The sequence below is a fragment of the Brachycentrus maculatus genome, unplaced genomic scaffold (assembly GCF_059751285.1).
Source record: "Brachycentrus maculatus isolate JH-2025_06_01 unplaced genomic scaffold, ASM5975128v1 h1tg000871c, whole genome shotgun sequence".
In the NCBI taxonomy this organism is placed as follows: domain Eukaryota; kingdom Metazoa; phylum Arthropoda; class Insecta; order Trichoptera; family Brachycentridae; genus Brachycentrus; species Brachycentrus maculatus.
In genome coordinates, this window is record NW_028281597.1 from 6,291 (window position 1) to 30,916 (window position 24,626).

The 24,626-nt window shown below is 39.3% G+C and overlaps 2 protein-coding genes and 1 long non-coding RNA gene across 4 annotated transcripts; all 3 read left to right on the forward strand.

Annotated features, from left to right (window-relative positions):
* Nucleotides 1-2,800: 2,800 nt before the first annotated feature.
* LOC148299960 (UDP-N-acetylglucosamine--peptide N-acetylglucosaminyltransferase 110 kDa subunit-like) lies at nucleotides 2,801-6,986 on the forward strand (the record flags this gene model as incomplete). The annotated part of the gene is made up of 6 exons (XM_088275448.1): nucleotides 2,801-3,204; nucleotides 4,434-5,662; nucleotides 5,745-6,036; nucleotides 6,118-6,298; nucleotides 6,389-6,493; nucleotides 6,573-6,986. Coding segments are annotated over 6 exons (2,416 nt in total), but the record flags the coding sequence as incomplete, so codon positions are not given.
* Nucleotides 6,987-10,046: 3,060 nt separating this feature from the next.
* LOC148299961 (uncharacterized) lies at nucleotides 10,047-16,961 on the forward strand. Its single transcript, XM_088275449.1, has 5 exons — nucleotides 10,047-10,151; nucleotides 15,091-15,243; nucleotides 15,339-15,485; nucleotides 16,241-16,345; nucleotides 16,533-16,961. Exons 1-5 carry the CDS (start codon nucleotides 10,095-10,097, stop codon nucleotides 16,737-16,739), a joined length of 669 nt encoding a protein of 222 aa, XP_088131575.1. The 5' UTR covers nucleotides 10,047-10,094; the 3' UTR covers nucleotides 16,740-16,961.
* A 1-nt stretch (nucleotide 16,962) lies between these two features.
* On the forward strand, nucleotides 16,963-22,666 carry LOC148299962 (uncharacterized). 2 transcript variants are annotated; one of them, XR_015839011.1, is made up of 5 exons: nucleotides 16,963-17,283; nucleotides 17,509-17,658; nucleotides 19,374-19,487; nucleotides 20,890-21,026; nucleotides 22,573-22,666. It is a non-coding gene; the product is annotated as an uncharacterized LOC148299962 (long non-coding RNA). The 2 variants fall into 2 exon arrangements; XR_015839010.1 differs by having other exon boundaries at nucleotides 16,963-17,658.
* Nucleotides 22,667-24,626: the final 1,960 nt, after the last annotated feature.

Here is a 24,626-nt window from a genome sequence, read left to right on the forward strand (position 1 = left end):
CAATATGTGACTGAAGTATTATCAGGGATTTATATAAACACAGATGTGTGTATTATTATTAACTGTTTTTAAGAATTTGCATATGCAGATGTAAATGTGGTTAAAAATTCTTTGTTTCTCAATTATGCATCATGAAAGCTTTTACATAAAGAGAAATGATGTACAATGACAGTATTATATAACAGTGGTGAAGATATTAGGCTGATTTGTTCATTAATAATTTTAAAATTAGGATTATGTACACACTTATCGACAACCCACCCACCTTTTTGTACTTTTATTATTTCAGTTCTAGTGTGGTCATCAATTTAAGCAGGCACAGTTGCATTATCATGTATAAAATTGATCAATTGTACATATCCAGAAACTATTCTTGCATTTCGGAGTGCCTCGATAATTGTCAACTGAATCAAACGCTGTTTGATAATCAATAAAAGCTATTCACTTGTTGTTTTCTCTATGAGCAGTCTTAATGTCTGGATGTGCTCGAGCCAGCTCGTTCTACAGGTCGATGAGTATAACATTTTAGGGTTGAGCGTTTTGTTATGATCTTTGTTAGCAACTTGTACAGATGAGAAAGCAAACCAACGGGTCGACAATTTTCTGGATTGTCGCTGTATCCTTTTTTAAATAAAACTTTTACCTCAGCATTTTGCCAGCCACTAGGTATCCTGCCTCGTTCCGGACATTTGTCCGATAGTACTTTTATGGCTTCTATTAACTTCTTATTAGCTATTAGCTTCTATTTACCCCGTCTTCACCTAGAGCTTTGTTATTTTTCATTAATTTGTTATTTTTCATTTAGTAAATATTGCATTTAGTTTAATTAAGACGAATATAACTCTATTAATTTTTTAGCGAGTTGCGCCAAGTCATAATTAGTGGAACGGTTAGTCGGATTGATTTAGGTAAATTATTAGTTGTAACTTTAATTCAGTGGTTACCATAGTCAGTAAGCGACCGGTTGCGCGAGAGGCCAGACGTGTTTCGGCCCAATTTTTTTTTTTAGAATACCTTTGATATTTTTTTGGATATTTATTGAAAAAAAATTATCAATATTTTAAAACTCCTAACCTTCATTTTATGAAGCCTCCACTCGTTTACCAGTGATTTTGGTTAAATGGTACTTGGTTTTAAAGAAAATTAAGTTGCGGGCTATCGAATATCCCGCCTTTATAAATTTCTCATTAATGAATTTATACCCTTTTTTTATATTAAAAATTCAATGCGACTTCATTTCTAATCACTAATCTATGGTAGGTCTCTCCAGTACGCCATTATTACGAGAAATTTCCGACTGGACTGTCGACATATTGACATGGACATTTTTTTAAATATTGTCTTTCACTATCTGAATTAAGTTTTTATTTATAATGCGTTTTGTTTCGAAATATTTCATATGAATGACATTTTGATGTTACTGTCAAAACTTTATAGATTCTTTTCAAAATGCACTTTTTCTAACTTTATAAATAGCCACAGATATGAAATACTATATTCTAATAAGAATAATAGATTTTGACTCGCGTTTTGTCACATTTTCGTGTCATTTATAACCCTGACCATTTTGTTTTCCTAATGATGTCTTTTCTTTGTTCATTCCTTTTTTGTCACTTATTCGTAACCACCGGTGCATAAAACGCACATCTAAATTGATGCAGTATCATCTTGGTCGTAATGTAATTTCAATAAGTTTATGTAATCATGTTTTAACGATCAAGGTTCGTAGTAAAAATAATTCTGACACTAAATCGGTAATATTAATTTGAACAAAGTCACAGTTTTTTTATTACAAGTTATTTTAAAAATTTGATCTTGAGTTAAATTGTACGTTTGCATTTTTTGACATCTCTTGATAATACTCAAGTCGCGTATTGGAGTCAAATAACAAAAACCTTTTATAATATAACCTGATAATTTTCTTTAGCTTTAAAACATTAATTCTCTCACAATTGTCATGTCAATAGATTCTTCCTTTCCCAGGAAATAAATAGAATTAATTATACATATGTACCTACATGTCACATTACCCGTTGAACACTCGAGTCACGCATTGGAGTCAAATGACACTATAGTATTATAGTATCATCGACATTTGTCTTAAGCTATAAAAACATTAATGGTCTCACAATACCTTGTCGATGAATTGTTCCTTTCCCTGAAAATGAATACAAGTATACGTACCTACGTGCCCCGTGAACTATTGTCTCCCTCCCGTAAATGATTACTGCACGTGTTAAAACTATTACCCGAGTACCTAGAAGCGTATAGCTATATAAAGTTCATTTAATCTTCACATTCGATTGAAAATGCCATATCTAGGCGAAACAATTGATTTTTTCATGTGCCTTTTTTTCTTAACAATAAAATACAACTTGGTAGACTCAAAACAACGAGTGTTTGATTTAACATTAAATACATAAATTATATTATGATATACTAACTAACCAGCCTATGAGAGGTCGCAAGCCCTGTAAATACCCAGACCTCCATATTCTTTCGTCAACTTTGTGCGAAATTTAAGAAATATTGGTATTTATCAAGTAAAACTTAAATTAAAAACGCCATATTCTTCTTCATCTATGTCGATATGTAAAAAAATGTAACAATAACTCCCGAGTGGAGAAAACTCAGATTTATACACCAATATTTGATTTTAAAATGATGCGGAATTTCAGAAACGGTAGTGCTTATCGAGTAAAAGTTAAATCGAAAGCTTTCTTAAAACTTAATTTAAATTCTTCTCCATCTATTGTATATTGAGATATCTATATGTCCTCAATAGGTGAGTTGTTTCCAGGAAGGTGTCGTCCCTTTGCCTGAGGGCTCTAGACTTCGACCCCGACAATGCGGCGCTGCACTGCGGGCTGGGCAACGCGTACTACGGGGAGGGGCTCACGGACCCGGCCATCGCCGCGTACCGGCGCGCCATCGAGCTGCAGCCCGACTTCCCGGACGCGCACTGCAACCTCGGCAACGCGCTCAGGCGGAAGGGGCAGTTCGGGGAGGCGGAGGACTGCTACAACGCGGCGCTGCGCCTGTGCCCCGCGCACCCCGGCTCGCTCCACATGCTCGCCACCACCAAGCGCGAGCAGGGCCTCCTCGGGCAGGCCGCGCGCCTCTACCTCGAGGCGCTGCGCGTGATGCCCGCGCCTTCCTCCGCCGTCGCGCACAACGGCCTGGCCCTCGTGCTGCAGCGGCGAGGTCGGTCAACCGAACTGAACTACTTTCCGACACCGATACACACTCCATACTCTACACTAATCTTTCCCGAACGTACCTACCCTAACGGGTCACCTTAGGCAAATTGCAAATTATTGTACATTTGCATATTGCATATTCGCAATATGGGTGTGATATCACCCGAGGGTGGCACGGAGGAGTGCTTCCGGACCGATCAGCGGTCAGGAGGCAGGGTGCTTCCTCTTTCGGCCTTCCTTATCCGAACGAGACCTCGCCTATACGAGGAGTAGATCAGTTTTTATCTCTCTCGTGTCAGTTCTCTCTTTGCTTTTTTATCCATCGGTGCTAATAAGGAATCACTTGTCCGCGAGAGAGTTTCACATAAAGCCACAACAAATCAAATAGGGGTCGCGGTATTAAAATGAATTTTCTCCCTCGTTTTCTTTGCGGAAGTGAGTGCCGTGAATCCCGAGGGGATGCCGTATCCTCGGATAGTTACGTTCATCTTTCGACAGGTTCTTAGTTCGATTCGTAAACTAAATTAAAATTAAAATTTCTAACATATATATTACATTGTATTGACGTAGTGTTATTTTTAACAGTAAACTTGTTAAATGTTAGACTTATTAATGTTGTTAAAATCCGATTTTTCATTTGTTTTTGAAATTCTGTTGATGCTGTTTTTGCAATTAGTCACTTTAACCTGAATCTGTTAAGTAAAATGTCGCCCATTTCACGGTGATACCTCAGATTCTGAAAATACAAAGGTTAAAAATGAATTTTGAGTGTATTTTGTTACAGAATCTGATTTATGTTTATTGTTTTATAAGTAATTTAAGAGAATTTTCACAGCGTGAAATATCTACAAAAACTCATACATCACACATTTTGCAAACAACCCGAACACTTTTTTATTGCGATATTTATTTCTCAACATTTTGTATTTCGTATATTTCTATCGATCGTTATTTTCTGCCCGGATATAAAATGGAGTATTTTTTTGGGCGTTTAAAAAGTAATATGTATTTTTCCTCTTCTTCGTCCAAAGTCGTCGGTCCTCGACCATATTTATCCCGATCAATTTAAAAGCATTATGCGCAATAGAATCATAACCGAATATCTCCAAACTCAAAATTGTCAGAGTAAAAGTTCTTTAAAAGAAAACCCCTAAGATTTGATGTACTTCAATTTGGACTTAATTTTATACCGCTTTGTAAGAAGCAATCTGTACAATTACTCTCCACTTGCAGGGAAGTTGGCCGAAGCCCTGGCCCATTTGGTGGAAGCGACCAAAATTCAGCCGTTGTTCCCGGATGCCTTTGTCAATGCGGGCAATATTCTGAAGGAGATGGGAAACGCAACCCAAGCATTCGATTGCTACACGACCGCCATCTTAATGAAGCCGACGCTTGCGGACGCTCACTGCAACCTCGCCAGCGTCCACAAGGGCTGGGGGAATATGCCCGAAGCCATCCGATCCTACCGGACCGCTCTCGAGCTGAAGCCCGACTTCCCCGACGCCTATTGCGATCTCGCCTACTGCTTGCAATATGTCGGCGACTGGAGCGACTACGACGCCCGCATGGGGAAGGTCGTCAGCATCGTGACCGAGCAGCTGCAGATGGGCAGCCTGCCGTCCGTCCACCCCCACCCCTCCGTGGTGTATCCCCTGCCCGACGAGTTGAGGAAGCTGATTGCGGTTCGGCACGCCAGCCTGTGCGAGAGAAAGGTGCGCATGCTGAACAAGCCCCCGTACGAGTTCAGCCGCGAGCTCGAGGGCAGGATCCGCATCGGCTACGTCAGCGCCTGCTTCCGAGACTGCTCCACATCCCATCTCATGCAATCCATCCCCGGCATGCACGACCGATCCAAGTTTGAGATTTTCTGTTACGCTCTATTGCCCGACGATGGAACCAGTTTCAGGGCTAAAGTTGTCCGAGAGTGCGATAATTTCGTGGACCTCTCCGCGATCCCGTGCGACGGCAAGGCCGCCGATATGATCCACAACGACAAAATCCACATTTTGGTGAACCTGAACGGCCATACCGGAGGAGCGCGCAACGGCATCTTCGCGCTGCGTCCGGCACCGATCCAGGTGATGTGGCTGGGCTACCCGGGGACGAGCGGGGCCGACTATATGGACTACATCATCACGGACGCCGTAACCAGCCCCCTAGAGATGGCCGACCAGTACTCGGAGAAGCTGGCCTACATGCCGTACACCTTCTTCGTGGGCGACCACGAGCGCATGTTCCCGCACCTGCGCGAGAGGCTGCTCATAGCCGATAACGGTGACACCGTAGCCGTCATCAACGGGGCCGACCTCTCTCCTCTGGTGAAGAATAACGCTTCCGTGAAGGAAGTGCACCGAGAGTACCGAGCGGATAAGACTACGGTGCACATCTCCCACAAGGTGCTAACTCTCGATCCACCCACCATATCTGCCATGCTTCATATGGTCGCGCATAGGGAGACTCGGGTAATTACTTCTTATCTCGTTTCAACACACAATTACCGTTAAATCGACCTATTAAATAAAAAATAACCCATTTGTTTCGCAGACTTCGGTCAACGGAGTGCGGGTGCAGAATGGGCTGGCCATCAAGCAAATCGACAACAAGGCGGCCCGTGGCGAGCAGGTCCCGCAGCATATTCAGTTTACCGGCCGGAATCAGTACCATCTGCCAGGCTCCAGCGTGGTGTTCTGCAACTTCGGCCGGCTGTGCTTCATCGATCCGAACACGCTGGCCATGTGGGTGCACATCCTGCTCCGCGTGCCCCGTTCGGTGCTCTGGCTAATACGCTATTCGTCCTGCGGTGAAATCAACGTTCGGCGCTCCGCCCAGGAACTGGGTAACTTCCTATCGACGCTCGCATAATACTATAATAATAGGGAAACGCCGCTCGGTGTTAAAGTTCGCGTTTCCTTCTCAGGACTCCACCCCGATCGCATAATATTCTCGGATTGGGCATCCAAGGAGGAGCACGTGCGGCGCGGGCAGCTGGCCGACATCTGCCTCGAGACTCCGCTGTGCAACGGCCGCGTTTCCAGCATGGACCTGCTCTGGGCCGGCACCCCAGTCGTCGCCCTGGCCGGAGAGACCCACGCTTCCAGGTACCCACTGCCTACTACCTACCTGACACTCTCGTTACATAGTTATGTTTGCGACACGACTCACTGAGATGTTTGCGAATGTGTTATTAGGGTTGTCGCCTCGCAGCTGTATGCTCTCGGCTGCCCGGAACTGATCGCCACGGACCACTGGCACTATCGGAACATCGCTCTCAAGTTGGGAAACGATAAAGAATAGTGAGTGACAATTATTTACGTATGTGGACTCCAGCGGGTCCTCGCACTATTGGAACACTAAGTCGGTTTTTGATTTCAGCTTGAAGGCGGTTCGAGCCAAGGTCTGGACCCAGAGAGTGCCGAGTCCGCTGTTTGACTGCGAGAAGTACACGCAGGAACTGGAGGAGCTGTACTCCACCATGTGGGACCGGTACGCGAAGAAGAAGAAGCCCGACCACCTCACCAATACTGTCGGCTTTTATTCTTATGAAGCAAATTTTCGTATATTTCTTTACAAATATTGAGAGTTAATTTTTTTTTCATATGACAATATAAAATGTGCCCATATTTATATTGCCCATTGCCGGAATCCCATTGCCGTTGTTGTGGACGCTTCAGTCCCAAATTGTTTGGTAAAGGAATTCCTCATTGTGAACCCAAGTGCCAATGAAGCCGCGAGCATTTACAGCTTCTTCCATAATTCAGTGTAACGATTGTCCTATTTCTGTGTATAAACCGGTTTGAATTTATTTTAGATTGTCTTTATTTTTTATCTAATAAAAAAATGTGAAAATTTAATGTTGTTTTATTTCAAATTTTCCATTATAAACCCACCCTACGCATACATCTCGCCTCACTTTTAATATCATCACAATACTTGTTGAGGCATAATTATTTAGTTTTGTGCCGGAACATATCTCTCGTGTTGAGGGGGTCTTACTGTACATATATAATGAAAAATGCTCTTAATTTTTTTTCATTTAGGAGATAGTAACATCCAGATATTTCAACATTCATAGAAGAAGTTTATTGAGATGGGAATAAGTCTTATAACCTGTCATTAGTTATTACTTATACTTAAATGATTGAATAATTTCACATGCACGAAAAGGAAACTGTCCATGGCGAAAATTGTATTTACATTAATAAACTCAAAAGTCGTACATTTTTTGTTAATATTTAAAAGACGTATCTTATTGCATTCATCAGTGCCATGTTAATGATTTTCAATTATCACTGCCATGAAAAACGCTAAAATGACAGGAATAGATAATATTATCAAGATATTTGATTTGATTGATAATATCAAGGTCGGCAATAGTACATTTGGATATATTAAGGATTTCAAGATGAAGGCAAGGAATGAACCTTTTCCTTAGCTGGATTTACACTTTTAGATAAGAAATCTGCAAATAAGTTCAACACTATTACTAGGCTTATCATTCGGGTACATTAGAGAAGGGAAGTGTGGTTGCGAAAACAGGTTACCGATAGCAGGAGACAATTTTAAGAGCTCTCAATGTGCGAAATTCACTAGTGAATTTGATATCTTGTATTGTTTCTAATTTTTAATAATTTGAATTAATTCACTAGTACACCACTTTGGGTAACTGCTCAGTCTACGCACAGAAATAGGATACGCACATACATATTAATAGATTCTTGCAACACTAAATAAAAAATGTATATTGCTTGATTGATGTCATATTTTTCGATAACCCTCCGATCCCTCGAATACAGAAAGTTCCGAGTCATGGTAAAATCAGCTTTTTGAAAGTTTGGATATAAAGAGGAATCGTTGGAATTAGTGACTACTACTATGGTTACACTGAGTTACGCCCAGGAATAATGACGTGCCAATTATAATACGCTCGGCTTCATTAGGATTAGTTGCATCGAGATTGTCCCAATTTAAATTTGGAAGGTTGTAGTCACCCGCAAGTAGGAATGTGGCATTTGGTGACTTGTCGTAAATTGCTTTCACATCGTCGCAGTGTTGTTTGTGAACATCAGTATCAGAATTTGGTGGGATATATGTACTACCAATGATGACTGTATCAATGAAGTATTCCCATATTTATTTGGATGAATAATTCTTCAATGTTTTTGTGTTTAGTTTTTAATGATTGTACTTGGTATATTGTGTCGATACATATAAGTACTCCTCCGCCTCTGATCATTTTACTAGTAAATTTGTTCCTTACTCAGGCCTACCTAGAAGCCACCTGGCGCAGAAGTGGACCTGCTCGGGCAGACACGAATCCAGGACTCTAGCAAATATGCTATGGTATGGTGACAAATTTTCAGTATTTAAGGTTTATTTTTCACACTTCTTAAGTGCATAAATTTGTAGCCTATATCTTAGGTCAAACCTCAGAATAAAATGAATAGTTTTCATTTTAGGTTTGTGTCTCCTCCGAAGTCCCCCTCGGGTGTCTTTATTAAGGGTCTCGGACTGTATTTTTTTTAGTTTTCACCAAATTATTAGAGTTAAAAGGAAACTGTCCATGGCAAAAATGATAACGATTCAATTATCTACATTGGATTTACATTAATAAACTCAAAAGTGAATCGCACATTTTTTGTTAATACTTAAAGACGTATCTTATTGCATTCATCCGTGCCATGTTAATGATTAGTTGTTATTCATTGATATTATTATCAATTCAATGCAATCCTCCATAGGCTTTTTCGTAGGTTCAAAGGGTGAGTATAGAGCGCGGGAGGTTGGCCAGTCGGTGCGGGTAGTTTCCTTATAGGGCCGGGGTCCCCAGTAGGGTTACTTACTTTCCTGCCGCTGTCACTTTGGCTATTAGAACATGCTGATGGATTGTACAGGCTGATTTACATGTCCCCTAAAGGTGGGGTCGTAACGTAATACGTTATGATGTGAGCAGTGACCTAAGAATGTAGCAGGAGACTATAGCTATTATCGGTGGGACATTTTCCTATAAATTTTGGATAAAATTCCTCGAAAGTTTGGATAAAAAAAGGAATCGTTGGAATTAGTGACTACTTCTAGAGGAGGATGATATGCATCGACGGGGACCGATGATTCTATACATTTATTTACCTTTAATGATGGTAAGCTAGAGAATAATAAGTCAAGAGTCCTGTTATTAACATTCAGTACATTGTTACGCTGTTAACTTAATAATAACTAAAATATAGTATAAGACCTATAGGTAAAGGAGAATACCATTCATGCATAAATAATTTTAGATAAATATCATTATTATCATCAATCGATTTTTTTTGGAGAAATATGTATCGATTCATCCAGACTTATGTATACAGTGAAACCTCTACCTATTGAAATAAACTATGAGTGTGGGATTAAGAAGTCCATAAACAAGGAGATACCATATTTCCAATCTGTATAACATGTATGAACACGAGTTTTAGACGTAAATAAAGGTATTATTTTCTTTAAATACAATGCTAAACAAAATAAAAAAAATATAAAGTTTACTGCACTGTAAATAATGCAATAAATTTTAACTTTAATCACCCTGAAGTTCTTTGAACGACCCACAATCAAAATAGCAAATAAATTTTGTTCGTTTTTAATGCATTTTTTTTTTAATTCTAAATATTTGGAAATTTTTACTGACAATCCACTCTACAGAATTTATAATAATTTCTAAAATGCGCCAAATAGGTAAGTACTGTTTTCATTTTGTCCATTTCTATATGGCAATCTATTTGTCTATGGTCCCCAATCTGATCGGTCGTTCTAGATAGATTATATAGTTTGTCTTTGGTCGTTCTAGTACTGACAGATCTCGCCGTCCGCATTGTAGCGCTGTTCTCGCCGTCTGCCTCGATTTCGAACTGGAAAATGGACTCGCTATTCAGTGGAGACTATAATTTCGGCTTCGAGGAGCCTCTATTTGAGGTCGGTATTTTCCCTACTCGATAACAGTTTATAAATTAGTTAGTCTGTGGATAACAGTATAGCGGTCCTTATGCCAATTATGCATCTCCGCCGTCGTGTCGCAGTTCTTTCCGATTTGTAATCTCCGTACTAATGTACGAGTACGTGTATCTTAATGGAAACAAAATAGCCAGGCTCGACAGATTATTAGACATATCTATTAGAACTTTTCTAAAAAAAATCTAGTTAGGTTTTGTCAAAATGGGAACACGTCACCGCGAGTGACGCGAGCGGCCACTTTACAGATCCGCATTTGGTGAATCGCAAATTACAGAAATTATTTCAGCTTCGAATGAAATTTTCGTATGCAATTTGTAGGTAATTTTATATAATTTACAATGCGCGTATAAAATTAGGTTAAACATTGACATACAAAGTGATCCAGCGAAGGAATTATTTTCTAGAAACTCACATTTTATTGTTGGCATTTTGCTAAATTCTTACTTATACCTCGACTCGACCATTAAATTATATTCGCATTAAATCGATGGCGACTTAATTTCCTTTCAAATTAAGTTGATTAATAGAGAAAATCGAAAATCCTGTCAGATGCTTTTTGGACAGTAGTATGTTAGGAATTTCTTTTGATTGTGCAAGAATAATTTTCAATTCGTGTATTTTTGTTCTTATTTTCACTGATATTTAGAATTGAAATATCTATATTTTACAATTGTAATTGCAACAATGGTACTGCACAGTGTTTATAAATTATCAAAAACATTTTTCTTTTGAATTATTAATTTTGAAATTGCGGTATTTGTAGCATAGTTAAGCCAAAAGTCAAAGCCGAAGTATCGTGTGTCGGATATCGGATAGTGAATGAAAAGGAGATTTTATGATGCCCGCGGTATCTTCATTATTCCGTTACCTGTATCGTTTTGACTACGGTAATCTGTAAAAGTAATATGGGAACAGGGGGGTGGTATTATATCAGAAGGATAGTGGAAGTTCTAGTCCCGTAATATTGTCGACAAGTTGGCCAGCGAGATGGAGAGATAGAGAATTAACTATGATTCCACTAACGGTATATACAATCAAATAATGTAATATTAAAATATAAAGTTCGATTTTATTATATTTTCCAGTTTCCATTTACCCCGAACCCGTCGGGCAGACTTCCTTTGCACGAGTACATTTAGAGGTGGTAGAATATTTTAGACTAACACTTTCATTTCACAGGGGAGACTATCCCAATCATACTATCCCAAATATCTTTACATTTTTTTAAATATTCATTTTTTGAAGCAATGTTTTTTAGCAAGCGTGTGTTTACTAACAAAACTAACTAACTAACCGGCATAGGCAGAAGAAATAGAGCACCGCACCGATCTGTCTTTGAGAACAATTTTCGCCTCTTCCACACTCACGCATCTCCTCGTACATACCTGCCGATTATTCTGACTCGACCTGACTGCGCTCGACTATTCAAAACACTCTATTGTGCTAAGTTTCTTCGGCTTTTCTCCACTTCTACGTATATGCTTATAACATCAGTCTAGAACAGCAATACATACTGACAATGCTATGTTATTATCAACATTTATAGCATTCACTTTGCGGTCAGTCATTTTTACAAAATGTCAGTAATGTTAGTATATATCTATATATAACACCGCTCACCGAGATTTTAGTCGTTTTATTTCTGTAGTCTTATTACAAAATCTATAAAACGTTTCATTAAAACGAAAACAAAATACTTACCGCCTTATAGGTAATTCGATGGAGATCATTTTTATCTCCGACACACTGACCCTCACCACTCTCAAATGCGTGTCGAGTGTGGCTCCGCATGGGTTTTATTACTCGAATGTCGACTCCGGCTCGACTTTAAGTGGTGCAAATTCTAAACTAATGTAAATAAACAAAATAACAATGTTCCGATAAAAAAACTAAAGCGAGACCCTTTCTAAATCTATCAATTAGTATTATTACAAAATAGTTAACAAAATAAAAATAATAATAAAGAGTGCTGAGGTTTGAGGGAACACTTGTTAAAATTCAAACCTATTTGAAAGAGGTTTTACTGACTTTCCTGGACTGTGGACTGAATCCGAGTCTCTCTGTGAGCCACCGTGCGGTCCGACCACTGTCTGGAAAGTCGATATGGAGAGCTAGCCGAGACGGGGAGATGCCAGGTGCCCTGTCCTGTACTCGGAGAGGGCGCCAACGCTGGACGCCGTGCCGGAGGTTAGTAGGCCAACGTGGAATTTAAACATTTACAAAAATATTTATTTTTAACACGACTTTTCTTCTTTTTATAGATCCTGAGGATGTCTGTGCCGCCGCCTGGTGCTTTTGGAATTTTTTTTAATGTTCATTCCAGTATCGCCTTTGTTGTCGTCCCCACTTCACAATATATTTTCTCTTGCACATGCTCCGGATATCAGTGTTTCTTATGCGGTCTCGCAACGTGTTTCCGGTTATAGATAGAAGAGTTTTCATCTCCGAGGTTCCCAGTGGAGATTTGGTTATAGAAGTAATTTTCTATTCTCGTGCATTTGTTCCTCCACGCTGAATTTCTGAGGCATCCGGACATAGCTGCAGCCTTATTTGTTTCAGAGTCTCACCATAAAGATCACCGTCGCTACTAACGTCAACTCCGAGGCAATCCCATCCCCGTTCGATGGTTCTGTTATTCACGACAAGTTTGCATCTTACTGGACCCTTTGCTATGGTGATGCTTTTTGTTTAGTCGGTAGATATCATCATTTTGTACTTTTTCTTGAAAAGCGTTCTTTGGAGGATTATGACGGCATCATCAGCGTAGCGGACGTTGCTGATTCTTTTCCCGCCCAGTCGGTAGCCCGGGTTCATGTCGGCAACCTCTTCGATCAATTCATCCGTGACCAAATTGAAAAGAAACGGCCCGAGCCTATCTTATACGATTCCGACTGCAGTCGAAACTGAACTTGCGAGTTCGCCATCCACTTTGATCCCAGTGTAGCTGTCGGTGTTCAGATCTTTAATTAGTTTAATTAGTTAATAACAATATTAGAATTAGAACAATATTTTAACGACGTCTTTCGATCTGACTGTCGAATGCTTTCGATCTACAAAGCAGAGGTGAGCTGTTTTATTGGACTCTATTGTTTTTTCAACTAACTTTATTTGTCTCACAACAAAGATGGCGTTTTAAGTTAATTAAAAAACAAACGCTTCCCCGCAGTGGTTGGCAGAGAGAATAGAACGCCACACCACTCTGTCTTTGCAAAAATTCTTCGCCTCTTCCAAGTTCATGCATCTCCTCATACATACCCGCCGATTGTTTTTGGCATACCTGATTGTGCCAAGTTTTTCTCGGTCTTCCTCTGCTCCTTTTTCCAATTACATTCGCCTTATAAATTTGTTTTGTCGTTCTTTCCTCACTCATTCGTTCTACATGTTCAAACCATCTCAATACACCTTTCTTGACATTATCGATAATGCTTGTCTCAGCTTTGCATTCCTTCCTCATTTCACTATTCGAACATCTATCATACATCGTTTTGTCGCACATTTTTCTGAGAGATCGCATTTGGATTGCATTCAGTCTACTTTCATCCTTCTTTTGCCAACTCCATGTTTCACTTCCACACATTAGGGTCGGAACCTGGACTCCGTTGTTTACTGCCAGTTTAGCTTTCGCTGATAGGTTTTTATTTGCTAAAACTGATTACAAACTGTATTTTAAGTTGATCTGTTTTTTTCGCCTTTTTGTAATACGGACAGTTATACTTGCTCGCCATTCTGTCGGTATACTTCATGTTTTAAATATCTTTCATTTAAGGCGGTATATTTGTGTACGAAGTTTACCTCTTCCATATTTTATCAGCATTTTCTATTCCTCAGTCCTCTGACTACCCATTTCATTTTGAATTTGATCTCTTCCGTACTGTTGTCACGTATGAAGTAATCCTGATGTTTTTCTGCCGTTCTGAAATAGTCTTCCCACTGTATAATAGCAACTTTTGTGGTTTGAGTGTAGTCATTTATGGGTTTTTTACATTACCTCAACATCTTCCAGACCTCCTTTTGGGCGAACTCCATTTCTTTTGTGAATCTCATCCGGTAGTCTCGCTCGATTACATTTATATCCGAGTTAATCTATGCAATTATCCTTAAGCGATACCAACGCCAATATTGATGGTCTCTTAATTCTAGTACAAGGCCAATACTGCCTCAAAATGTTATAATCAGTAAATGTTATATCAATATTATGTTCATTACATAAATAAAATACTGGAAAACCTCTTTATTACGCACTAAGTGGGGGGAGGGTGTTTGTTAAAGCCGACGGTCCGTTATATAAAAATTGGTTGAATATAAATAAAAAAACATTTTTTAAAACATAATCACCGTGTTTAACCTACGAATAATCCACACAAAATGCAAAAAAATTATATCTATTGTCTTTGGATTCTCGTCTTTGATATTTGATATCGACGCTCTTGCTTTTGGCAATCAAGTTTGAGACATAATTTTTGATTATCACGAGCGCTAAAAAATGTTTACATGCGGCGACACTTCAATTTAAGCACGTTTAATATTAATGAGACGTTATTTTTTTTACATTTGACCGGATTTTCGTCCATTATATTCGTCCGTTTTACAATACTTTATTATGTTTAAAAATTTGATCCGGCTCTTGACTCGGTTGATAAGTCTGTTTTCTCTCTCACGGACTCGACTCGAGATCGCAAGTAGGAAGTGCGCTATTCGGTGGAGGGTAAAACGTGATTACTAACATGTAGAGTCGGTCGCATGCCGCATGCTGGTGCATATGATCTGGGAATCTGGTAGGACTGATGGACGAGACGTTGTACTAGTGATATTAAAATGATCACGGTCGGTTAAGGGTGCTGCGTCATGGGGTGTTTTCTTTGTTTATACAGCTTTTACTTTAATATGTATAATTTTGAAGGAGCTGTCGCCCGTTGTAGAAGAACCTCGGTCACCGCAGAACGGAGAAAACAACCCCGTTACTGACCCGAGTGGAAAACAATCATCGACATGTGAAGCCCGAGGGCAAACGCTGGAGGGCGAGAGCCTACCCCCGAACGCGAATGTTTACGAGGTCAGTATATTATATTTGTTGTTATTATACAATTTTGGTATTATAAAAATGTGTGCGATACGGACTGAACTGATGAATTCCTTTTCACACTCTAGATGAACGAGAAGTCTCTCTCGAAGGGGGTTTCATTCTGCCTCTGGTGCGGCGTGAGTGTCTCCGGGGGTGGAGTGGCGGCAATCGATCCCGACGACAGCGGATTCTGTTGTGGCAAGTGTGAAGGAGGGACTGTGGCTCACCACACGGTGGGTACAAATCCAACGTCTCTAGTATTATCATCATGTCTCTAGGCCTGAGAGCTGTTCTCCTTCCGTACTTCCGTACGGTAGCGGTCTCTGGCGATCAGCGGGGAACAACTCCCGTGCCTTACCATTTACTGAATGATTCCTAGAGTACATACGAGTGAAGGTCCTTTCTAGGGCCACTAAACTTATTCATCCCTTTAGATTGACCTAACGACGTCTCTATCGCTAGTGCCTATGCACGATGTTGACGAAGAACTAAAAATCAAAAAACATGACCCTCTGAACATGCTGACGAGGTTCGAGCAGTGTTCGACAACTTGAAACAGTGCTCGAACACTTTAGTTTTTCATTTTAAAATAATGTTTCACCTTTCACATTCGAATAACATTTCTGACATACTCAATCAGAAATAACGACTCTTAAATACCCGGAACAGTGCAGGAGTGTATCTCCTAGCAAAGAGAGTAGTAATCGGACAGGCGCCGTGGCGTAGTTGGGTAGACGCTCGACTGCAAAATTGGCGTCGCAAGTTGGATTCCCACTAATTGCAAAGTGAATTCAAGAAAAATGTATTTTCAATTGGTCTGGGTGTTTGTGATGTATTTTTCACATTTAGCTTCCCTATCCTTTCTATCCTACCTGCAGACATAATAAGACTCTAATAGAGGCTTTGCTAGTCATTTAAAAAAAAAAAGTAGTTAATAATGGGGACCTGTTGTCACTGTGATGCGTACATGCCTACTTTAATTTACCAGGAGATACCGCTTGCCAAAGGATCGCCTGCGGCTGGAGGATCAAGTGGAACGAAATCCTTGACAGGAGAGCTCCTCCCCCTGATCCATCCGTCAGAATCGTTCGAGGTAATTTGTTTTCCTTTTGAATGTTTTTAAAAATATATATTGTCAATACTTTGTGGCACATTTAAACAAGTTTGTTTTTAACTACTTTTATTTTTGGTACTTTTTTCTGTACCCGAGTCGCAGATTGACTGCGACCCGACACGGCGGCTCCGGAGTTTATATTTCGCCCTCTGTATTTTTATTGCAGTCATTCGTCGTCGGGCGGGCTGAGTCGGTTACTATTACACATCACACTGTACTGACCGGACCCCTGACGAGGTCTCTTCCTTCGTCTCTTTCAAACACCGTGACTGTGGATTTGTCAACATTCATTTGCACATATTATGCACCTTTGACACCGGTTCGACACTGCCAGCATACAAGAAGCAACAGACAGTCAAATCGATCAATTTAACTCCTTATATAGATTATATACATACACACAGTAACATTACTCATCCCCGTTTTTCACCTCTAGAGACGCTAAACCGAGATAAGACTGAAAATTAACCACTTACCGTAATAGATACTTTACTCAGATAATAGACCTTCCGTAGTTTCGTTCTATCGACTCGACTCGGTCGCGAACAACATAAACATATACACTGTAATACATATTGTAACAATACACACACACACACACACCACACACACACACACACACACACACACACACACACACACACACACACACACACACACACACACACATATACACGCACACACAATTAAAACAGATGAATGTAACGATCTTCAAAGTCCCTCCGGAGAGCAGCTTGCCAGTTGAGAGCAGTTGCGGATGGCTACAGATGACTGCAGATGCAACTCCGACACCGCAGCGGCCGGGTGCTCTACACGGGCGCAGCCCTCCCGAGTTGCCCTTCCGTTTTCTGCTTTCGTCATCGGTAGGGCAGATGACTGATTCAGTATGAGCGCTGCTGCCGTTACTACCAATATAAGTATTACGATATTATCGATTTATTAACCTATTCTATTTTATTCTTGTTGACTATTGACCACTTCAAGTTTATGCCGATTAAAGTTGAATTAAAGTAAACTGTTCATCCAAATACTTACAACCCTGACTAGGGACGTATTGAACACTCGGTCGAGAATGAAGTGATTTGTTCGGTTGAGAACCATTTACTGTAATGCGTGGCATATCACTTTGCTTAATTTATTAGGAGCTGACGGCCGGCCTCGAAACATCATCGTCTGACCAGATTAGAAAACGACCGAATCTGGTGATCAAATGGGCCAACTCGGTCAGACATTTTGTCAAAAAAAGTACTACCGCAAAAATGGTGGACCGCAATGAAGTGCAGAGTTTGAAGGTCAGTATTTCTATTGTCAATCTGTATCTTTAGATGTGTGCAAAGAAAAAATGGAACGATTAAAATTTCAGTAAGCGGACACTCGGCATTGTAATTTTTTTCTAATAGCAGTAGCTTTGAAAGAGTCGGACCTACTCGAATATGTGTTCATACATTTGCGTGTACTCTGTTTCCTCTCCCGATAGCGGTAATATCTTCCACCATCACATCACCATTCGCATTCCTCTCCTCGAACCACAAATTTGTTAACAGTGCGGGAGTGTGGGACTGACGGGGGCCGGAAGAAGACATTAGCCCATTAGGGCTACAAAAAGTTGAGATGTGCCGTTTTTCTTAGAAAACGTGAATGTAGCCGTATATTAGTTACGTATTTTTGACAATCCATACTAGTCAATACGTAAATTAGTATCTTTTGACATTATTAATTTATTTTCTAATATGCCCACCGAAGTAATCGAAAACATTGTCTTAGATATTTGAAAAAGTTCCAATCTGCCAAATAATTTATATACGTACATACGTAATAATCTTTCATGCCTTTTCCATCTATCAAAATGATTTGAAATTCAATCACATCATTTATAACCAAATCGAGGGTTATCGATGAGAGCACTCGCATCGCCCTTAATAGCGGATATCTTTGTTAATTATTTAGAATTTAAATTCTTATTTGTAAATCACCTTTAGTAAATATGTTTTCCTGTGGAAAAGATATATTCTGTGTATGGACAGGAACAGAACAGAACAGGCCGATTAAGATCATTCTTAAATTTAATAAATTCATATTCATTCCCATAATGAAATTGAATTTACATTAGAAATATGTAGAAACAACCGACACATAGTTATCCGTTGTCACATAAAAATTCTCCTTTCATTCTATGGTACACACCGTCTTGTCTCGATACCTTTAACCGGTTCCACGCGGCTCGCATAGCCGTATGTGTTTTAACAAAACATGCCCCATACGCGACGAATGATAAGAAAAGTGTTAATACGGAAACAACTAAAGGTCATTCGTGTACTGTGAAGTACCGTCAATTGTGTGAAAGTTTCTAGAAGGTACCTAAATATATATCTATCTACGCTGAATATAATTGGAAAATTTTAAATTTTTGTCACCCTGATCTCCCCAACTATTTTGGGCAAACTTAGATTTGAGTAGTGCCATCTCGGCCCACCGAAGCCCTCGTGAGGTCCCAAAAATCTCCCGAGTGATATTTTACTCGTGCAAAAAATGTGACAGCGTACGGCGTTATGGAAAGCGTTTCATAAGAAGCCGTAAAACCAGAACGGAGAGAAGAAACATCCTACACGATTGAATTAACAATATCCCAAACATAGTGGAGCCGAGCGAGCTAACATCTTTATATATCACATCAAAAATGAATTTGTAAACTTTATCAATGTTTGAAATATGTCTCTTATAATAATGATCTAATACAAAAGTACAATTCCCATTCAATGTCTAGAATGTATAGTATATTACTTACTCCTACTGCGCGGAGTAATATCTCTCCCACTTTACAATAACTCGACAAGGAACAGTATTCTAACATCGCAATTTTTTCTCTCAGTTTGATGCCAAAACTAATTATTCGCTATAAAATCAATGTTACGCTTTCTGACTTTGTACTGCTTTAATTTTTATTAACGATATTTTTTGTAATATTGTCTCTCGGGCTGTAAATAAATAAATTTGTAATTATTTTCAGATCAGGGGCGATGACAGAATCGCCGTGGGGTGCCTGCGGAGAGTCGGTTGTCCCGGCGTGAGCGTCTATGAAGTCCAAGGCGACGCTCAACAAGGCAAAGAGTCAACCGAAGGAGTGAGTGAAAAGTCATATTTCTATTTATGGAAAATTGTTTACGCTCGTAAGCCAGATAACGAGAGATAATTTGGCGGTAAACATAATGTCCATTTGCCATTGAATCTCTATAAATTGTCAACTTCTCTCAACCCCGCTCCGCTACGAGAGCTCGGTCATCATTTGCAGCCGGGGCATCTGCACTCGGGTGTTATATCGCTCCTGTCTCGCTGACTCGAATAAACGCATCGCAAAATGCTGTAGGTGCCAGTCGGGGGTTTGTGATGCTTTTATTTCTTTATATGTTAATATGTTCCGGTGGTGCAAAGGGCACTGCATTGTATCGACAGTGTTTTCAACAAACAAACTGATGAGTGTCTCCGGGGAGGGAGTGTTAGCGATGGGCCCCGAGGATAGTGGGTCCTTTTGCGGCGAGTGTGAAGGAGGGACTGTGGCCCACCACACGGTGAGTACAAATATAAGGTCTAGTATTATCATCAGTTGTAACCGAAAGCATTTGATACATTAATTAACAGCGGGCTCATTCGATATGAAGGAAGAAAAATTATTCTTGTGTAATTTTTATAAATATTTTTAATGATTTTCTCAGATCAGAATGCATTATTATCGAAAAATGTGTCATTTTTCGATGGGTTAGATAGTGTAAACGTTGCTAATTCTAAATTCATTCAAAAATTACTTTTGAATGCTGTTCATTGAGATTTTTCTTTTAAATGTGTTGAAAAGTCTGATAGACTAGTAGAACTGTAGTTCTGATGTTTATTCTCGAGAAATTGGTGGCTAAATGCCAGAGACGAAACAGAGACGAGGAAAAATAATGATAATAATTAACACCGGTTTATTCAAGTCCAAGATTGACAAAAAAATGTGGACGAGAAATCTCGCACAACTTATACTCTAAGCTCAAGTGGGTATACCAAAATTTTTTGAGTTGTCAGTATTATGGAACTTACTAACAAAATGTAAAATTTTAACCCGTGCTTTTATTTAAATTGTAAAATCTAAGATAGACAGGAAAAGAAGAGAGAATAATCCTTCTTTTCTCAACTACAATTCCTCCTTAGTCTACTTTTCCACATTATCTTGAGCTTCTTTATTTTGAATAATATATATCCCATTCCACTTTAACATCCAGCATCCTAGAACATAAGACTGATTACTACATTTTCTTGTTGACATTTAAATAACATTTCTTTTTTATAATTATTTTTTTCATCGTTGACATTTAAATAATATTTCTGACATGACTCCGACTCGGGGTGTATTGAAAGTTCAGTCAGAAATAACAACTGCCAAACATCCGGAACAGGGCTCATCTCTTAGCCGTGAGAGTAGTAAATGAAATAGGTTATTAGGACCTGCTGTTACTGTGATGTGTGACACGTCTACTTTCATTTATCAGGAAATACCGTTCCCCGACTCTCCACCACTCTCGCCGGAACCGGGAACGAGCGGAACGCAATCCGGATGGCAGAACTCAGGAGGACAGGAAAGCTCCTCGAACTGACGGATCCCTCGAAACGTTCGGAACTTTTTGAGGTTATTTTGTTTTCTTTTATTTTTGAAACTTTTTTCCGACCAGTTTTGACAAGCACCGTCATCTTCAGGAATTTATACATACGTACTAAATTCACTTCGGTTATCAATAATGTTTCAATTTTGTTTAAACGCTTTTTTTCTATTTCCATAAAGTCTGAATTATAGCAACTTTATTTAACTTTTTTATTAGATTGCAATTTTTTTATGTAGGATGTTTTTTTTAGCTGCATGAGAAGTTAGTCTAAGGTTTGACAGTTGAGAATGTCAAATTGTGTTCACATTTCTGTTCAGTAACGTTTGGCAATTTATCATGAATTGTTTAACTCCAGAACAACGCTTCCAAATTATCTGTCCGCCAATTTCACAGAGCATTTTTACTGAAGAATTATGTTTAATGATGAAGCTCGTGTGTGGTTAAGTGGCTTTGTCAATAAGCGAAATTGCCGTATATGGAGCAATAAGTATATTAGACAATCCTCAAACCATTAATGATTGATGAATTGATCCATTCAAATTGACTGTTTGGTGCGGTTTACGCTGGTGGTATCATCGGTCCTTATTTCTTTAGAAATGATGGAGGAACTGCCGTTACGGTAAATTAAGAGCCATTTCCAAAAATTAACTAGCTAAACACCGACGACATTTGGTTCCGACAAGACGGCACAACTTGCCATACTTTGCAAATTAATTTGGTGACAACTTTATTTCCAAAAGTGGTCCTGTCAACTTGCCTCCTCGTTCTATGATAAGTCATCGGTTTATGTTGACGAACCGGCAGCTCTCGAAGCATCGGAAGCCAATATTCGAGACACCATTGACGCCATACGCCCAGCTTTATTGAAAAATTAGACTGATCGAATGGACTATGTAACTCATAGCCACGGCGGACATATTCCGGAAATCATATTTAAAAAATAAATGCCATGAAATTATCTACCAGATTATAATAATTAAAAAAATTCATTCCTACAATATTTCTATCTTGTATTATTATTTAAATTTCTCAAGCTCTTACAAAAACACCCATTACAAGTTTCAAAATTAACCCATTTCACCACTAATGAAGATCACACAATTTGTTCATACAACACACTTTTTAATTTTTTTTATTACAATAACATAAAGACTAAATTACAACTAAATTAACACACAAAGCAAAAGCAAAATTTTTATTGTTGTTGGTAAGTTAGATCATTATGGCTCCTGCCCAGGTAGTTTTGGAAGAGTGTGCTCAGTTCAGAGTTGTAAAAATTATTGCCATTCAGTTTGAACATTAAAAAATCACTTCAATGACAAATCGGCGAATCGCCAGCTTTGTGAGTCAGTGACAAATTGACCTCGGGAATGGAAAATATTTAAAATATACAAAAATGGTCAAAAACAATGTTTGATTTTCATTATTTTTATTTACTCCCTGGGAATTGAATTGAGCCCGGGACGTCAGGTCCCTACACTGTGGAGGCGGACATCGTGTAGAGTATATTTAAGCTGTCTGTATTCCCGACACGATTTGCTCATTATATCGCTGGGTACTTTGGTGTTTCAGGACCCGAACGAGCAACTCGGCAGAATGGCAGAACGACTAATGGCTCACCCGCGACTTCGCAATACATATGTTATCTCGTTACTTATTATTTATTTACACCTCAAATTGAATTGTGTCAATTTAACCATACCGTGTTCTATTATTTACCTTTTCGTTATTAAAATAAATTGTTTATTAAAAATTGCCATGTTTTTATTCGGCCTTTCCGTATCTTCCGGCAACACGTTTGTAGAAGAAGGATCGAAGTCAAACATGAGAGGAATGGATAATAAAATGATGCTCATCAAATAAAGACACAATATACATATATACACACACACATATTTATTTATAACACACTTCACAATTCAAATGCTATTGTATCAAACAACGGGTGAACTGGCAAACATGGTCTAGAAGCCATCTGGCGCAGAAGTGGACCTGCTCGGGCAGACACGAATCCAGGACTCTAGCAAATATACTAAGGTAAAAGGTGACAATTTTTCAGTATTTAAGGTTTATTTTTTACACCTCCAAAGTGCAAAAATATGTAGCCTGGGCGAATTAAACATATCTTAGGTCAAACCTCCGAAGTCCCTCTCGGGGTCTCGGGACTGTATTTTTTTTTTTAGTTTTCACCAATTTATTAGAGTTAAAAGGAAACTGTCCATTGCAAAAATGACAACGATGCAATTATCTCCATTGTATTCACATTAACAAACTCTAAAGTGAACCATCAATGCCATGAAAAACAGATGGTTGTCTATCAATAATGAATGCACCATTTCCTAATACGCCTCCGTAGTGTAATGGTCAGCACGCTCTGCCACCGTACCGGAGGTCCCAGGTTCGATTCCCACGGGGGTGGGGGTCAAATAAATATGAGTGATTTTTCACTCTAATATTTATTCAATTTTACCCTAGACTGGTATCTGAAGCGGAGGGCCAATCACCTTTCCTTCACATGTTAACGATCAAGATAACACTGCGTTTGTATGATGCAGTGCTCTATGAACACCAGATAGTAATAATGGCACACAGTTTAAAGAAGAATTAAAAATTAAACATGTTTATAACCCATGTATATAAAACTTTTTATTGTTTGAATCTTATTGGGAGGCATTACATAACCCTAGAGGTTGGCGTGTGTGACAACAGAGTGAACATATAAGTTGGCATACAAATATTCAACAGGCAAAATACATAAAACAAGAAGATACGACGAAATGTGGTCCAGAGAGACAAGGAATTGCCGAAAATATCATCCATTGAAGAGTGAGATGATAACTTGTTTTTGTATTGTAAGCTTGTAACTACTACTACTACTACCATCACGCCGTTTCCCCGCAGGGGTAGGCAGAGAGGATGGAACGCCACACTCTTCTGTCCTGACATACACTCCTCGCCTCCTTCACATCCATACATCTAGTCATACATGCCCTCCGATTACGCAGACTTTTGACACCGCCAGATTTTAGGTTCTGATTGATCTGATCGTGCCAAGTCTTTTTCGGTCGTCCACATTCTGTTTTCCCTCTCACATTCGCCACATATATTTTCTTAGTTATTCTCTCGCTATCCATTCGCTCCACATGTCCATACCACCGCAAAGAACTCTTCCTAATCTTTTCCTTTTCAATTATTCCTCGTTCAGCCTTACATTCCTTTCTTATACTGTCGTTTTTAATTCTGTCATACAATGATTTTCCACACATTCGTCTGAGGGAGCGCATTTCAACAGCGTTCACTCTGCTTTCATCCTTCCTTTGCCAGTTCCATGTTTCGCTTCCATACATTAGTGTCGGTACTAGCACGCCGTTGTGAACCGCTAGCTTGGCTTCCATGGACATATTCTTATTCCCAATCACTCTGTTAAAAGCACCATTTCTTCTATTCCCTGCATTCACTCTTCTCTCAATATCCTTATCCACTTTTCCATCACTTGTGAACATGCTTCCTAGATATAAAAAGCTTGTTACTATATATATATATATATATATATATATATATATATATATATATATATATAACACGGGTCTTGGTGTCCCGGCCGGTTTAGATTTTGTCCCGGTTTG

What these genes read in the sequence shown, in the direction of transcription:
- LOC148299961 (XM_088275449.1), top strand. Translation starts at nt 10,095, where the DNA reads ATGGACTCGCTATTCAGTGGAGACTATAATTTCGGCTTCGAGGAGCCT. An exon ending in TCGAGGAGCCTCTATTTGAG is followed by an intron (nt 10,152 to 15,090) that starts GTCGGTATTTTC and finishes ATAATTTTGAAG; the next exon opens with GAGCTGTCGCCCGTTGTAGA. An exon ending in ATCCGTCAGAATCGTTCGAG is followed by an intron (nt 16,346 to 16,532) that starts GTAATTTGTTTT and finishes TTTTTATTGCAG; the next exon opens with TCATTCGTCGTCGGGCGGGC.